Raw genomic sequence first — 17,021 nt, 5'->3', positions numbered from 1 at the left:
TAATACAGTACCTTTGTTCTAAATTTTTTATTACGGTATAATCCATACTGAGTGAGTGTGTGTGGTTTCCTCCGTCTATATATACAGAGATAAAAATTTTACCCTATACTATATACAGCTTCTATCTTATTATACAGTACCTTTGTTCGACATTTAGTATTACAGTCAAATACATACTGGGTGAGCGTCTGAGGGTGACTACGGGAATATCTATACGGAGATTTAAATTGTACCCTATAATATATATACTTGCTTTCTTGCTATTCAGTACCTTTTTTTCAACATTTTGTGTTATGGTCAAATGCAGACTGAGTGAGCGTCTGAGGGTGACTCCGGAAATATATACGGAGATTTCAAATTTGCCCAACACTGTATACAGCGCTGACACAGTACCCTTTTTTTGCTATTTTGAATCTGGTGTAATCCATAATGAGCCTGTTAACGTCTGTCTGTTACTCCAGAAATATAGTTTAAGATTTAAGATTACACCCACACTGTATACAGTTGTACGTTTGTGATACATTACCCATTTACTGCTTTTTATATTCTTGTCTAATCCCTATTGGGCCTGAGAGCGTTTGTGTCTGCCTCCTGAAATATATACGGAGATTCAGAATGTTTAAACCATACTATATATACCTTCCTATATTACTTCCTGGCGCCGCTGGAGTGGCAGCCTGTTACAGTAGCTCCTTCTTTGATCTCCTTTTTTTCTATTTTCTATTTTTCCTTTCTCTTTTTTTTTTTATTGTTACTCCAAAGGGACATTGCACTATGAAAAACCATAAGAGGACCTGGACCTTTGATGGACTTTTTACCTTGTTTTTACTTGGATCTATTGTGTTGGGAAATCCAGGAACTGAACAAGACCCTATTGTCTACTCCAGAGAAGCTATACTGCTGCTTAGGGACACAGCAAGGCAGCATGCTGCTAATAGACCAGAGGACATTCCACCAGAAATAAGGAAGACTAAGAGAAGAGGTTGCAGAGCTGGAGCCCTCAGGAAAGCTAGAAGAAGGCGCTATAGACCTGCTCTTCCCTCCGTCATTATGGGCAATGTGAGATCACTCGGGAATGAGATGGACGAACTGTCGGCGCTGACCAGACATCATCGGAAATTAAGGGAGTGCAGCATGTTGCTGTTTACAGAGACCTGGCTCACCGAAGGTACTCCGGACACTGTTGTCTCGTTGGACGGCTTTAAACTCATTCGCGCGGACAGGACAAGGGAGAGCGGTAAGAGGAAAGGCGGAGGGCTGGCGATATTTGTGAATGATAGAGGGTGTGACTCTAGGCACATCGTGGTCAAAGAGCAAACATGCTGTAAGGACATTGAGCTATTAGCTGTGGGCATGAGACCTTTTTATTTACCGAGGGAACTATCGCATGTAATCATGATAGCTGCATATGTCCCCCCTTCTGCGAAAGCTGATGCCGCCACTGAGGTCCTACAATCCACAGTGAGCATGATGCAGTCCCTTCACCCCCAAGCACTCCTTCTGGTTTCGGGAGACTTCAATCATGTGTCTCCAACATCCATACTACCCAGTTGCACACAGTATGTTACCTGCCTCACTAGAGATAACAAAACATTGGACTTGTTCTTTGCCAATGTGAGAGGGGCATATGCCTCGTCAGCCCTACCGCCCCTTGGAAGATCGGATCACAACCTAGTGCACCTCCAACCCGTGTACAAGCCACTTGTACAGAGAGAACCTGCTGTCACTCGCACAGTGAGGATATGGACTGAGGAGAGTGATGATGCTCTGAGAGACTGCTTTGAAACAACCACTTGGGAAGTGCTGCAAGATTCCTATGGTGATGACATGGATGGTCTCACACACTGTATAACGGACTACATTAATTTCTGTGTAGACAACACAGTACCCACAAAAGTAATGAGGTGCTTCTCTAACAACAAACCATGGATCAGCCCCGGAATAAAGGCTCTCCTCAAAGAGAAGAAGTTGGCCTTCAGATCAGGTGACAAGGGCAGGCTGCGAGAGGTGCAGAAAGATCTGAAGAATCTAATCAGGCAGGGAAAGGCTAATTATAAGAGAAAAATTGAACTGAAACTGTCACAGAAAAGGATCCATGAAGTCTGGGAGGGTCTAAAGTCTATATCTGGGCATAGACGGACTGTCTCCAGGATGGTTGTAGATAAAGAGGGGCTTAATGAACTTAATCTATTCTTTAACAGATTTAATCACACACTGGCTGCTCCTGCCCCTGCATACCATTCACACCTCTCTGCTACAATAACCTCACCCCCTGCTGCAACTTGTCAACTGAGCCAGGGTCTGTTCTTCACAAGTACCCAGGTTGCAAAAGAACTGAATAAGATCAAAGTTTTGAAGGCTGCAGGTCCTGACGGCATCAGTGCAAGACTAATCAAAACCTGCGGGCACCAGCTGAGTGAGATCATTACATATCTGTTCAATATGAGCCTGAGAATGGGTATAGTACCACAACTGTGGAAATTATCGTGTGTGGTACCGGTTCCGAAGAAACCTTATCCGAAAGACCTTAATGACTATAGACCTGTAGCATTGACATCACACCTGATGAAGGTATTAGAGAGATTGGTTCTCACACGTCTCCGTCCTCTAGTGAGCTCGGATATGGACCCTCTCCAGTTTGCCTACAGGCCGGGCATTGGTGTGGATGATGCCATTATCCACCTTCTAGATAGGACTCTCTCTCACCTGGAGAAACCTGGGAACACTGTGAGAATAATGTTCTTCGATTTCTCTAGTGCTTTTAACACCATACAGCCAGGTCTACTGAGAGACAAGCTGGGCCTTGTTGGTGTGGACCTCCAACTCTCCACCTGGATCCTTAACTACCTCACGAACCGACCTCAGTTTGTAAAGGTTCGGGACAGTGTGTCACACGGTGATCTGCAATACAGGGGCACCTCAAGGTACAGTTCTTGCCCCTTTTCTCTTCACACTGTACACTGCGGATTTTAGGTGCAACTCATCTAGCTGCTACTTGCAGAAGTATTCTGATGACTCTGCAATAGTAGGTCTCATCACAGGAGGTGATGAAAGAGAGTACAGAGACACTAACCAAGCTTTTGTGCAATGGTGTCAGAGGAACCACCTTAGGATTAATTCCGGGAAGACCAAGGAATTGGTGGTGGACTTTCGCAAAGGCAAAAATCCACCAGTAGTGGTGAACATTCAGGGAAATGACATTGAGATAGTCGACACCTATAAGTACCTTGGTGTGATCCTCAATAATAAGCTTGACTGGGCCCATCACTTGGATGCAGTGTACAGGAAGAGCCAAAGCAGGCTTTATCTGCTCAGAAGGCTGAAAGCCTTCGGAGTTAGAGGGGCACTCCTTGCATCCTTCTTCAACTCTGTTGTGGCATCAGTCATCTTCTTTGGTGTGGCGTGCTGGGGTAGTGGCATATCAACCAGGGATAGGAATAGGCTGGACAAACTGATTAGAAGGGCCAGCTCTGTCCTGGGATGCCCCCTTGACCCAGTTCAAGAAGTAGGCGACAGGAGGATACTGGCCAAGGTGAGCTACATGGTGCAGAATGATTCCCATCCCATGCATAAGACCGTGACAAAGATGTGCAGTACTGTCAGTGACCGGCTACTTCATCCTAAATGTGAGAGGGAGCGCTATCGAAAGTCCTTCCTTCCTGCTGCAGTTAGGCTGTATAACCAGCACTGTCCAAAACGGAGAACGACCCAAACAGTGAACTGATAGATCCAAAGTTGTGACAGTCCGGTTACATTTTATTTTATTTTTTATTTATTTTTCCCTGTATATGTACCTACCTACTGTCAATGTAATGCCTTTATGCATCTGTATCTGTACTTGTTCCTGCCTTGCTGCTGTAATGCTCTGAATTTCCCCATGGTGGGACGATTAAAGGATTATCTTATCTTATATCTGGTGATACTGCACCCTTTTTCAACTTTTTATATTATTGTGTAATCCATACTGATCCTGTGAGCGTCTGTGTATGACTCATGAAATATATATGGAGATTTACAATTATCCCTAGACTGTATAGAGCTGTACGCTTCTGATACAGTACCATATATCTGCTGGTATTTCGGGTACATTTTCAAAAAAATTAGTAAGTATGGTGGAAGAGGCCGTGGGCGAGGGGGGCCAGCTGGTACTGATGGTGCATTTGCTGGTAGTGCCAAAAGCACAATAGCAGCTAAGGCAGGAGGTGTTGAGCCTGCGTCATGGTCTGGCTCCGAAAGGCCTGTATGGCTCTCTTTTCTGGGAGTAGGTAAACTGCTTTTAAAGCCGGAGCATCAGGAACTGGTTTTGCCTTACATTGCTGAAACAGCCTCCAGCTCTATCACCTCCTCTTCTGAAGTTTCAAAAAATGCAAGCACTGAGTCGTCAGTGCAGGCTTCTGGTCAGGAGCAACCTCTTTCCTTGGGTCCTTCACCCACACCAAAAGTGAAGGATGCGGCAGCCCACACTTCAGATTACTCCATGGAGCTCTTTTCACATACCATGCCTGGGTTCATTCTAAATGGGGCAGATTATATATGGAGCATTGTTTGGGTCCATCATACACTGGAGCATTCATCGATGAGGCCCATCATATACTGGAGCATTCCAAATGGGGAACATCAGACACTGGAGCAGCATTTACGCGGCCCATTACACACTGGAGCATTAGAAATGGGGCTCATTATATATGGAGCATTATTTGGGCCCATAACACACTGGAGCATCATCGATGGAGACCATCATATACTGGAGCATTCCAAATGGGGGACATCAGACACTGGAGCAGCATTTACTGGGCCCATTATACACTGGAGCATTAGAAATGGGGCTCATTATATATGGAGCATTATTTGGGCCCATAACACACTGGAGCATCATCCATGGGGCCCATCATATACTGGAGCATTCCAAATAGGGGACATCAGACACTGGAGCAGCATCTATGGGGCCCATTATACACTGGAGCATTAGAGATGGGACCCATTATATATGGAGCATTATTTGGGCCCATAACACACTGGAGCATCATCCATGGAGACCATCATATACTATAGCATTATGTGGAGCTCATCATATACTGTATGGAACATTATATGGGACCAATTATTCTGTATGGAGAAATATATGGGGCTCTTTATTCTGTATGGCGCACCATGTGGTGGCCATAATACTGTATGGAGTAATATACTGTCCATTTTTTGAGCTATTGTAGAATTTAAAATAGATATATCAGTCATGTCATGTAAGAAGTGAAGTATTTTTCATTGTGCTATACCTATATTTCTGTGCCATATCGGAGCATCATGAATTGTGGTATGTGTTAAAGGGGCGCACTGACACTCTTTGGCCCGGGGCACACGAAAACCTGGAGCCAGCCCTACCCCCCCCCACAACTTTAGCCAAATATCCCCCAGTTTTCAATGCGTAACTATTATTATAAAGTAAATTAAGGTTGGCAAGCTTAAGTAATAAGAATTGATGTTTTTGGCATTGAAATTGGCACTGTAGGTGTGTTTACTGTCCTCCACTATCTGCCGACTTTGCTTACCTATTGACTTGTATTGTGTTTCGTGTTTCAGTCGGACCCCCGACTTTTTCCTATAGTCGGCCGATTTCGTTCGACTCGACTTAAAGTCGCTCATCTCTAGTGGGCACTATATCGCAGTATTAGGCTGGTTTCACATTAGCGCTTTTTAAGCGCACGCACGGCCGGGGGTAGCTCCGCCCCCGAGCCGGCTCTCTGCCCGGCGTGCCCGCCCCTTGCTTGTAGCGCCGCCTCCTAGCGCACAGCGGCGCCTGCGATCGGCGCACCCTATCTTTAGCATAGGGTGCGCAGATCGTGCGCAGGCCGTGCGCTAGTTGCGCTTTGACCTGCGCTGCGCACTTTTGACGGTGCGCCGTGCGCGCCAAAATCAAACTTTTCGGATTTCGTCATGCTCGGCGCACCGTCAAAAGTGCGCAGCGCAGGTCAAAGCGCAACTAGCGCACGGCCTGCGCACGATCTGCGCACCCTATGCTAAAGATAGGGTGCGCCGATCGCAGGCGCCGCTGTGCGCTAGGAGGCGGCGCTACAAGCAAGGGGCGGGCACGCCGGGCAGAGAGCCGGCTCGGGGGCGGAGCTACCCCCGGCCGTGCGTGCGCTTGAAAAGCGCTAATGTGAAACCAGCCCTATTTGGATACTCTACGGAGGCAGCATACATATCCACTGAATTATTATTCAGTTTGTGTACTTAACGGCAGCATTACGGGGCAGTAATATGGTACAAACATCTTAGTAAATGGTCCAAATGTAGAATATATGCCCACACTGTTAAGTCTATTCAATTTTTTAGTATATTGGAGTATTTTGTACAGATCACCCCCTTCTTTGTTGTCCTGTGTATTCTGTTACTTACCATTAAACATGCTGTTGGCAATTGCACCACAGGGCGCCATCGGGGTGCCATTGTTATATACAGAAAATGGAGCACAGTAGCCACCGCCCTGTATATTCTGCAGACAGATAATAATTAAATGCATTAAATCATATTATTTTAATTGATGCAATTCTAATATTTCTTCACTAGGGCAAAAACGATGTTAATTACAGTTAGGTCCAGAAATATTTGAACAGTGACAAAAGTTTTGTCATTTTAGCTGTTTACCAAAACATATTCAAGATACAGTTATATAATCTATATGGGCTTAACCCCTTACCTACAAAGGACGTAATATTCCGTCCATGTGACCCTGGACCTAACTACCATGGACGGAATATTACGTCCCAGCGATCAGCGGCGCCCACGTGGTGAGCACCGCTGATCGCGGCCGGGAGTCAGCTAATTATCATAGCTGACACCCGGCACAATGTGTCAGGGGTGGTCACGGACCGCCCCCGACACGTTAACCTCTTGCACACCGCGATCAAACGCGATCGCTGTGTACCGGGGGTTAAAGGGAAGCATCGGCAGGGAGGGGGCTCCCGCCGTGCTTCCCTGAGCCCCCCACGGCAGCGCAATGTGCAGCGCTGCTGCGGAGGGCTCTTTCCCTACAGGACCCGGGATCCAAGATGGCGACGGGGGGCCTGCAGGGAGCTGACTTCCTCACTGCCTGCAAAGCGCAGGCATGAGGAAGTCTGCAGCAGTGCCTGTGACAGATAGCTGATCTGTCACAGTGATCTGTGATGTGACAGATCAGCGATCTGTCACAGGACAGTGATGTCCAAGCCCGGATTGGCAATATAACCAACCGGGCATTTTCCCGCTGGGCCGCTGTCACGTGGGCCGCGGGCGGCAGCGCCCGAACATCTGGCCGCTTGCCAGCAGCTGCGGCCACTGTGGCTCCTGCCGCCGGCCCTCTGCGGGCACAGATTCAAGTTCCACCCGCACTGCAGGGAGATAAGCCGCCACGCCCCCCACGCACCCCATCCTCGCCGTAGCATGAGACCCCCTCCCCCCCGCAGCCACTCACAGCGTCGCACTCGCTTGCCTGCTCGCTCTGTTCGCAGGACCTGTGATGAGATCACAGGAGGGGAGGAGTCAGGGGGTCACATGATCAGGAGCCTTTGTCCAGACCCCCGATCATATCACCCCTGACTCCGCCCCTCCTGTGACCTCATCACAGGTCCTGTGCGCACAGCCTTGCCTCTACCGTCTGCAAGACTCTGCTTTGCTGTTGTCATGGTGCTGGTTGAGGTAAGTATGTGTGGGGTCAGGATTTACAGTGTGGATGTAGCAGAGCTGTGTGTGTACGAGGTGTACGGAGCGGAGCTGTGTGTACGAGGTGTACGGAGAGGAGCCGTGTGTATGAGGTGTACGGAGAGGAGCCGTGTGTGTACGAGGTGTACGGAGAGGAGCCGTGTGTGTACGAGGTGTACGGAGAGGAGCCGCGTGTGTACGAGGTGTACGGAGAGGAGCCGTGTGTATGAGGTGTACGGAGAGGAGCCGTGTGTGTACGAGGTGTACGGAGAGGAGCCGTGTGTGTACGAGGTGTACGGAGAGGAGCCGCGTGTGTACGAGGTGTACGGAGAGGAGCCGCATGTACGAGGTGTACGGAGAGGAGCCGTGTGTGTACGAGGTGTACGGAGCGGAGCCGTGTGTGTACGAGGTGTACGGAGCGGAGCTGTGTGTGTACGAGGTGTACGGAGCGGAGCCGTGTGTGTACGAGGTGTACGGAGCGGAGCTGTGTGTACGAGGTGTACGGAGCGGAGCCGTGTGTGTACGAGGTGTACGGAGCGGAGCCGCGTGTGTACGAGGTGTACGGAGAGGAGCCGCGCGTGTACGAGGTGTACGGAGAGGAGCCGCGCGTGTACGAGGTGTACGGAGAGGAGCCGCGCGTGTACTAGGTGTACGGAGAGGAGCCGCGCGTGTACGAGGTGTACGGAGAGGAGCCGCGCGTGTATGAGGTGTACTGAGAGGAGCCACGCGTGTACAAGGTGGACGGAGTGGAACCGTGTATGTATGGAGTGGAGCCATATGTGTACGGGATGTACGGAGCGGAGCCAAGTGTGTACAAAGCATACAAAGCGGGCTTTTCCCACTGACACAGGAGTACACGGCGGAGCCCCGAGGAGCATTTTAAAACACACACATGACGTTCCACCTGAAGTGATGTGCTGGAAGCTGACCGGAAATGAGATAATTTCTTGAGGAGATTGTGACGGAACCAGGAATGCTTCAGATCCATCACCGTGTCCTCCTCCGACAGCGCAGACAGCAGGATCGCCTTGGAATCGGGGATGTCGGCCATGTGAGCGGATCATGATAGGTCCTGCATCGGGAGGCTCAGGTGGGCACTACAATGGGATTCGGGCTGCTATAGTATCTTTGTAGAATCTTTCTTTATTTCTTTCTCTCTTTTTCTTTCTTTCTCTGTTCTTTCATTCTCTCTCTGATCTTTCTTTTTTCTCTCTCTGTTCTTTCTTCCCCTCTTTCTTTCTTTTTCTTTCCTCTCTTTCTCTCTGTTCTTTCTTTTCTTTACTTCTTTCTTTCTCTCTCTGTTCTTTCTCTGTCTCTCTCTGTTCTTTCTTTCTTTCCCCTCTTTCTTTCTCTCTCTGTTCTTTCTCTGTCTCTCACTGTTCTTTCTTTGTCTCTCACTGTTCTTTCTTTCTTTCCCCTTTCTTTCTCGCTCTCTCTGTTTTCTTTTTTCTCTCTCTCTCTGTTTTCTCTCTTCCTTAGTGCCAGTCAGTGTGCCCATAATGCCAGCCACTGTGCCCTCAGTACCAGTCAGTGTGATCAGCAGTGCTAAATGGGTGCGATTAGGTGTGGACATGGGTGTGACTAGTTGTGAAATGGGTGTGGTTGGGCGTGGCCACAGTCTTTGTCCGTCTTTCCCTTCTTCAAAAGTTGGGAGGTATGATAGGGGCGGCTATGACCAGGGGGTCTGGTTGCCCAATAGAGAGCAGTTCTGCCAGGAATTCTGTAATCATGCATACAAAAGGGGACAGCGCTTTGGGAGGAGTACTGTACCTAAAAGCAATAAATAGGACTGAGCTGAAATACTGGGCACAGCTGTGACTACATGTTATATAGTCGTGTTAATCTCCTCTCACTTCTTGTAAACTACCACTGTACAAAGATATTATATAGTCACCATGTGACTAGTGGGCCTGTGTAACTTCAAATGCCAGGGCTGAATTTTAGTCCCAGTCCGGCCCTGGTGGTGACAGAGAAGAGGCTCCTGCGCAGGCATCTGGTGGGCGCAGGCTCCGCCCCTCTGTCAGTCATGTAGGGCTTACTGCATCTCCATCTGGCCTGGTCCTGGGGGCGGCCCTAATTACATCATCAGTCCAGGAACCTGTGAGGGAGGACCTGATCCCTCAAATACCTTGGGACTGGTCTTGCAAGCCGCCGGATATATTCTTGGTTCCCCTGCGTGCTACTTTGTAATTTGCTATAGTGAAAACTCTGACCTCAGCTTGGATTTCTGACCATTCTATTGCCTGACATTTTTGTACCTCCGCCTCTCTTCTGATTTTTTGACGCTGACCTTCGCTTGGATTCCTGACTCTCCTTCTGCCTGCTGATTTTGTACCTTTGCTGCCCTCCTGTTTTTTTACTGACCTTGGCCTGGACTTTTGACTCTCCTTCTGTCTGCTGATTTCGTGCCTCTGCTGCCCTCCGGCCTCCGACTCCTGCCTCCTGACCTTGATTACGGGTTTTAGTTTTGACCCCTTGGCGGCCGCCCTGCTCTGGTCCACTGCTCCTCTAGACAGCTACCCCCTGGGCCTTGCTACAATTCCAGATCCCTGTATAGGGGTTAAGGGTCACAGGGTTACTCGGGGTGCTGTCCCTACTACAGCCCAGATTCGCAGACGGCCGTCACAATAACTCAATCACACTTGCAGCCAGTTGACATGGATTAAAGTTGGCTCAACCTCTGTCCTGTGTCCTTGTGTGTACCACATTGAGCATGGAGAAAAGAAAGAAGACCATAGAACTGTCTGAGGACTTGAGAAACCAAATTGTGAGGAAGCATGAGCAATCTCAAGGCTACAAGTCCATCTCCAAATCCCTGAATGTTCCTGTGTCTACCGTGTGCAGTGTCATCAAGAAGTTTAAAGCCCATGGCACTGTGGCTAACCTCCCTAGATGTGGACAGAAAAGAAAAGTTGACAAGAGATTTCAACGCAAGATTGTGCAGATGTTGGATAAAGAACCTCAACTAACATCCAAACAAGTTCAAGCTGTCCTGCAGTCCGAGGGTACAACAGTGTCAACCCGTACTATCCGTCGGCATCTGAATGAAAAGGGACTGTATGGTAGGAGACCCAGGAAGACCCCACTTCTTACCCCGAGACATAAAAAAGCCAGGCTGGAGTTTGCCAAAACTTAACTGAAAAAGCCTAAAGCGTTTTGGAAGAATGTTCTCTGGTCAGAAGAGACAAAAGTAGAGCTTTTTGGGCAAAGGCATCAACATAGAGTTTACAGGAGAAAAAAGAGGCATTCAAAGAAAAGAACACGGTCCCTACAGTCAAACATGGCGGAGGTTCCCTGATGTTTTGGGGTTGCTTTGCTGCCTCTGGCACTGGACTGCTTGATCGTGTGCATGGCATTATGAAGTCAGAAGACTACCAACAAATTTTGCAGCATAATGTAGGGCACAGTGTGAGAAAGCTGGGTCTCCCTCAGAGGTCATGGGTCTTCCAGCGGGACAATGACCCAAAACACACTTCCAAAAGCACTAGAAAATGGTTTGAGAAAGCACTGGAGACTTCTAAAGGTGACCAGCAATGAGTCCAGACTTGAATCCCATAGAACACCTGTGGAGAGATCTAAAAATGGCAGTTTGGAGAAGGCACCCTTCTAATATCAGGGTCATGGAGCAGTTTGCCAAGGAAGAATGGTCTAAAATTCCAGCAGAGCATTGTAATAAACTCATTGATGGTTACCGGAAGCGGTTGGTCGCAGTTATTTTGGCTAAAGGTTGTGCAACCAAGTTTTAGGCTGAGGGTGCCAATACTTTTGTCTGGCCCTTTTTTGGAGTTTTGTGTGAAATGATCAATGTTTTGCTTTTTGCTTCATTCTCTTTTGTGTTTTTTCATTTAAGACAAATTAAATGAAGATAATAATACCAAAGAATGTGTTTGCAATCATTTTCAGGAAGAAACTGAGTATTATCTGACAGAATTGCAGGGGTGTCAATACTTTTGGCCACAACTGTATAGCCATATTCCACAGCGCTTTACATACATTATCATCACTGTCCCCGATGGGGCTCACAATCTAAATTCCCTTTTGGTATGTCTTTGGATATCTGTGTTCCAATGTCTTATTCTAGAGAAATCCACAATGTTTTTAAATATGTAAATTAGCTGTTAAGTTCTATGGGCCCCATACAGACCTCCCTGAAAATCCTCTTCCAGAACTTATTTAAATGAAAGAGGGTGTTCCAACTCTGAGACATGTAGATCAGGAGAGCAGACTGTCAGTCATTACATGTCTCCACTGGAAATGCCCCCTTTTATTTACAGTCAGATTCTCAGGGAGATCTATATCCGCCCCATAGATCTTAACAGCTCATTTCCATATTAAGAAAAACATATCATTTTACTCAGCTTCCTATAGCCTATATAGACGGCTTAGGATGGTTGATCCTACTGACAGATTCCCTTTAACTATTGCAGATTTCACTTTGGTCATTAAAGCAAATGTAACAGGATTAGACTTTCTATTTTCTGTAGCTCACGTGTCGGCTTTCGGCTTTACTGTATAAACTGGAATTATTGAGTCTGTCTTGACCGGGACATTGAAATATAATGGCAGAGAGAAAATTAAGAAAAAACCTTTCATTCTGGAGGGCTCAGCACCTTCATGTATTACACAGCCCAGTGATTTTAGTGGCACTTTTTAATTACTAATTTTTCTGTAATGAACCTGCCAAGAATTACTGGTGTATTGTGGGCTGCAATTTCCAGGGGCAAGTATTTTGCACCTCTTTTCCCAATAATTTTTAGCACTCCCTTCCACCAATCTATTGGGCTCTGTTGTCCTTATATTTTGCATTTTGACCTCCTATATTCATTTTTTTCTGAACTTAGACATAAGTTTTGAAAAATAAAATATTGTTCTACTTATCCCTTCACGACCTATCACGTATAAGTACATCTTAGGTCGCCTCCCTTCCTTTGATACGGGCTCCGAGTCCGACGCTGAGCCCACATCTTTTCTGACACATGATAGCTGGTTTGATCAACTGTCATGTGCCCCTAACAGCTGAAATTGCGATCCACCTGCGGCAGCTAACATGTTAAATGCCACTGTCAATCTCTGACAGCTGCATTTAACACATGCGTGCCGGAAGCGTGTCACAAACCACACCCACGGACGCCCCTGGAGATGATGATTTCTGCTACACATAGCAAGGCTATACGTAGTACAAGCGATCAGATGATTGCAGCTTCAAGTCTTCTATGGAGACTACTGTATTGAAGCAAGTCAAAAGTGGAAAAAAAATGTTTTAAAAAATATAAAAAAAGTTTAAACTTCATATTTCCATAGTCAAAATAAAACAATACAAAAAAGCGATCATATATTTCATATTGCTGCATTAAGAAACTCCCAATTTATCCAAATACAAAGGCAATCTGATTGGTAAACTACGTAACGAGAAAAAAATCCAAACCGCAAAATTACGTTTTTTTGGTTCATAGCAACGGGTGATTAAAAAAATCGTATCTACCCTAAAATGCTATCACTAAAAACATCAGCTCGGCGCGCAAAATATAAGCCCTGACCCAGCCCCAGATCCCAAAAAATGGAGACGATACGGATCTCAGAAAATGGTGCAATTTTTTTTTTTATTAAACTTTGGATTTTTTTTCACCACGTAAATAAAAAACAATCTATACATGTTTGGTATCTGTCATCTCATAATGACCTGGCGAATCATAATGGCAGGTCAGATTTAGCATTTGGTGAACATGGTAAAAAAATAAAAAAAACTGTTGTGGAATTGCACTTCTATACTTCTCCAGCAGTGATGGTGGATCTGCTGGACCTCAGGGCGCTGGATGTGGAGGTTTACCAACTTTTAGATGTCGTAGGGGAGCGGCAACAACATGTAAACACGCGGGCAGCCCTAGATAATCCACGCCGGCAGGATGATAAGATCCGGCGGAAGGTGGAACCTCTTCTCTTTTTCTCCTTTTTTACATTTTCTGGGCTTTCTTGCTCTGCATTTGGATTTATTGCAGATTTTCTTTTCTCGATGTCTGATGCTTGGGTACACTCTGGATGGGACTTTGAATTCTCATTGTTCATCGTGATGGTAGCGATGGTGCAGAGTTTAGAAAGCCTTTCAGAGGATGACGTAAAATTTTGGAAGTCAAGGTCCTTGTCCTCACTTGTGTCCTCTTCTTTCTCTGAGACCATAAGCATGTCTCTATGAGCGTGATTGATAAAGAGGCTGGTGTCCACATCTGACACAAGATGAGGAATATACATCGGCTTCTGATTTAGAAGATTGTCAAAATCTAATTTTTTCATGAATGGATGATCCTTAATCTCAAATGCTCCACCTGTCCCAAGTCTTTGCTCAGGATTTTTTTTGAGCAGGTCAGTGATGAGGTTCTTAGCCTCACGGGGTGGACAGCGTTTGTAATTCCAAGGTATTTTTCCCATGACAATCATTCTTTTAAGCTCAGGTATGAAATCCGTATCAAATGGTAAAGATCCAACCAGAAATTCATGGAGGATGATCCCCATTGACCACCAGTCAACAGGTCTTCCGTAGTCTTTCATTAGGATGACCTCTGGGGCCATGTAATTCAGGGTACCACAATTCTCAAGGTCCTTGAACTCTCTGGAGATGTCCTTCACTGATTGCTTATAGTTGTTGGTTTTTGGTATCATGACACCAATTTTTGAAAGTCCAAAATCGGCGACTTTAACGTGCCCAGCAGTTGTAATCAGTAGGTTGTACGGTTTCAGGTCTCGGTGCACCACACCATAGCTGTGCAGGTATTCCACAGCAAGAACTGTTTCTGCAAAGTACAGACGGGCCAAGGGGATAGATAAACGGCCCTTGGTGCTTAGAAGGGACCCACAGTCTCCACCTCCAACATACTCCATGACCATACACAGGTGAGATCTAGTAGGGAAGGAGCAGAGCATGGAGACCACAAAGGGACAATCAGCGAAGGTCATGATGTCCCTCTCCAGAAAGGCCGCTTCCACGTGTTTTTCAGTTTCCAGGTTCTTCTTCGCCATTTTCTTCATAGCGAAGATCTGCTGTGAGTATTTGTGCTGCACTAAGTAGACAGCCCCAAAACATCCGCCGCTGATCAGCTTGGATGTCTCGAAGTCGCTCATATGCGGCTTTCTCGCCGGGATCAATGATTCCATCAAGTTAGTGGCAGGCTCGTGGATCTCTGGCATCTCACAGATCACACTCTCAGGATCCGGCAGCTCAGGGGTTTCTGTTGTCAGATCGCTGCTTGGCCCCGGATGACTCGTATTAGGGTCCGGGGATTCCGGGGGAACATTTTCCCCGTCTTTGTCGTCGCCTTCTGGTGTCTCAGTGGCAGGCTCGTGGATCTCCGGGATCTCACAGATCACACTCTCAGGATCCTGCAGCTCAGGGGTTTCTGTGGTCAGATCGCTGCTCAGCCCCGCCTGACTCGTGTTAGGGTCCGGGGATTCCAGGGGGACATTTTCCCCATCTTTGTACTCGCCTTGTGGTGTCTCCAGGCGTTCCGGGGAGCGGGCCGGACCTTCCAGCACATACCGGACTTTTTCGGCCAGTTCTTTAACAAAAGCCAAATCTCCATCTTGAGATTTTTCTTCAGCCTGCTGTAGTAATGTCCTGATGTTCCGGGTTAAATCTGTCAGATACTCTGAGGTAAGACGGTCTTGGTGGTATTTGGTCAGGCAGTCCTGCACTAGCTCCACCACCAGCCGGTGAGTGAAGCCGAGGACGCCATCGGGTGGTAGAAGCGTAATGTCAGAGCAATGGGTGTAAATAATCTCCAATAATCCTTCTACCTGAAGCTTGTCTAGAAGAAATTCAGCCATAGCGAAAAATTGCAAATGCACTCAGTCACTAGGGAGCCAAAATGGCAGCCGGAACCCTGTGTACACAGCATAAGTAACTGCGAGCGGTGATGTCATAATGGTCGACCATCTGTGATATCATAATGGCTGACCATCTGTGATGTCATAATGGCCGACCATCAGTGATGTCATAATGGCCGACCATATGTTTTCAAACATTTTTTTTTTTTAAACCGTCTTTATTGAGTGTATTACAAAATATACATATAATGTCCAATAACATAACAGAAGAACATTTATGCAATATTATTAACATTAGACGGCATTTTTTCAACTATAACCCCCCCGCCCCTCCCCCTCCACTCCCCCGGGCAAACTCCATAACTTCGTAACACAATTTCATTCCAGTCTAACAGGGATATTACCAGCAAGCTGCTCTCTCATATACCAGTTGGTGAGCTGGAAACAACTATGTTTCGCCTGGCTTGTGGAAGATGTCTGAGTATTGATAAAAGAGGACCATGTGAAAAAAAAGCGGTCAGTGTCTTTTTCTTTATTAAGTAAGGTCTCTATCCAATCCATTTTGAAGAGATATGTTACTTTTGTAGTAATTAAGCTTAAAGAAGGTGTTGCATCCTGTGCCAACAAACGGAGAATGCTTTTACGTGTGGCTGCCGCCCATATGAACAAGATGCGGCACTGCTGGACAGAAAGCCTCACCAACTGGTCCTGTGCGAGAATATTAAATATGGCCCTCTCTGGGGAGAGAGAGATAGATATGCCAGAATCCCACACCTCGCTTTTTATTGGGCAGTCCCAAAGGCAATGGAAAATATCAGCTGGAGAGTGTAAGCATTTAGGGCAGGGATAGTCCCCTGAGGGGGACATTTTAGACTTGACCTCCGGGGAGAAGTATGCTCTATGAAATATCATAAGAGACATGGTTATGTAACTGTCATATGGTAATTTAGAGTTAATACGCATAGTGGCTTTCAAAAGGTCATTTACCCGACAGTTCGTTAATTGAGCAACCCATTTTCCAGGGCCTGGTGAAGAGTCTGACCAATGTATAGAAGGCTTAATGATTTATATATAAGACTCATAGAATAAGTTCCCATTTGGGCTTTAATGGATATTAAATTTAGAGGGTGTGTTCTAGCATCATCCGGTAAAATTGTCTACTGTAAGGATTGGGTATTTGAAAACCATGTCCTCTAAGGTAAGAAGGCATTGATTATTTGTTAACGTATCTCGGACCAGTCTACACCCATTGTTTCCAAGCACCTTGTAAATGAGAGCTGACTTGCCTTGTAGAAAAGAGGGGTTACCTTGAAAGGGAAGAAACATCGAGATGTGGGGGTCAAGACCGCTAACTCGTCTAGCTTGACGCCATCCCAAGATTACCGACCATAATAGAGGATTATCTCTAACCTCCACTGGAATTTCAGCATTTCGTAGGTGAAGCAATGCTGGGAAGCTGAAGGGTCTACACATGGCCTCATCTATTGGGGTATTAGTGAAGCGATTAAAGGCGTATATCCAATCAAGGGAAT

General features: G+C 46.6%; 1 protein-coding gene and 1 pseudogene across 3 annotated transcripts in view; both read right to left on the bottom strand.

Moving 5' to 3' along the window:
* The window catches only part of LOC141097313 (cell cycle control protein 50C-like), a 132,614-nt gene that overhangs the window by 18,049 nt on the left and 97,544 nt on the right, over nucleotides 1-17,021 (bottom strand). Inside the window, exons 1-2 of one of the 3 annotated variants that reach the window (XM_073584386.1) lie at nucleotides 7,466-7,534; nucleotides 6,394-6,490 (exon numbers count right to left, since the gene is read on the bottom strand). In XM_073584386.1, the coding sequence (XP_073440487.1) occupies nucleotides 6,394-6,433 (40 nt within the window). In that variant the 5' untranslated portion in view covers nucleotides 6,434-6,490; nucleotides 7,466-7,534. Of the gene's footprint in view, nucleotides 1-6,393; nucleotides 6,491-7,447; nucleotides 7,535-17,021 lie in introns of those variants that run through there. The other 2 variants (XM_073584387.1, XM_073584385.1) reach the window with 2 other exon arrangements.
* LOC141097290 (microtubule-associated serine/threonine-protein kinase 3 pseudogene) lies at nucleotides 6,547-14,853 on the bottom strand (annotated as a pseudogene).

Source organism: Dendrobates tinctorius, unplaced genomic scaffold, assembly GCF_039654945.1.
Source record: "Dendrobates tinctorius isolate UK_male_01 unplaced genomic scaffold, ASM3965494v1 ptg000084l, whole genome shotgun sequence".
Lineage (NCBI taxonomy): Eukaryota > Metazoa > Chordata > Amphibia > Anura > Dendrobatidae > Dendrobates > Dendrobates tinctorius.
This window is presented reverse-complemented; position numbering and strand designations above follow the sequence as displayed.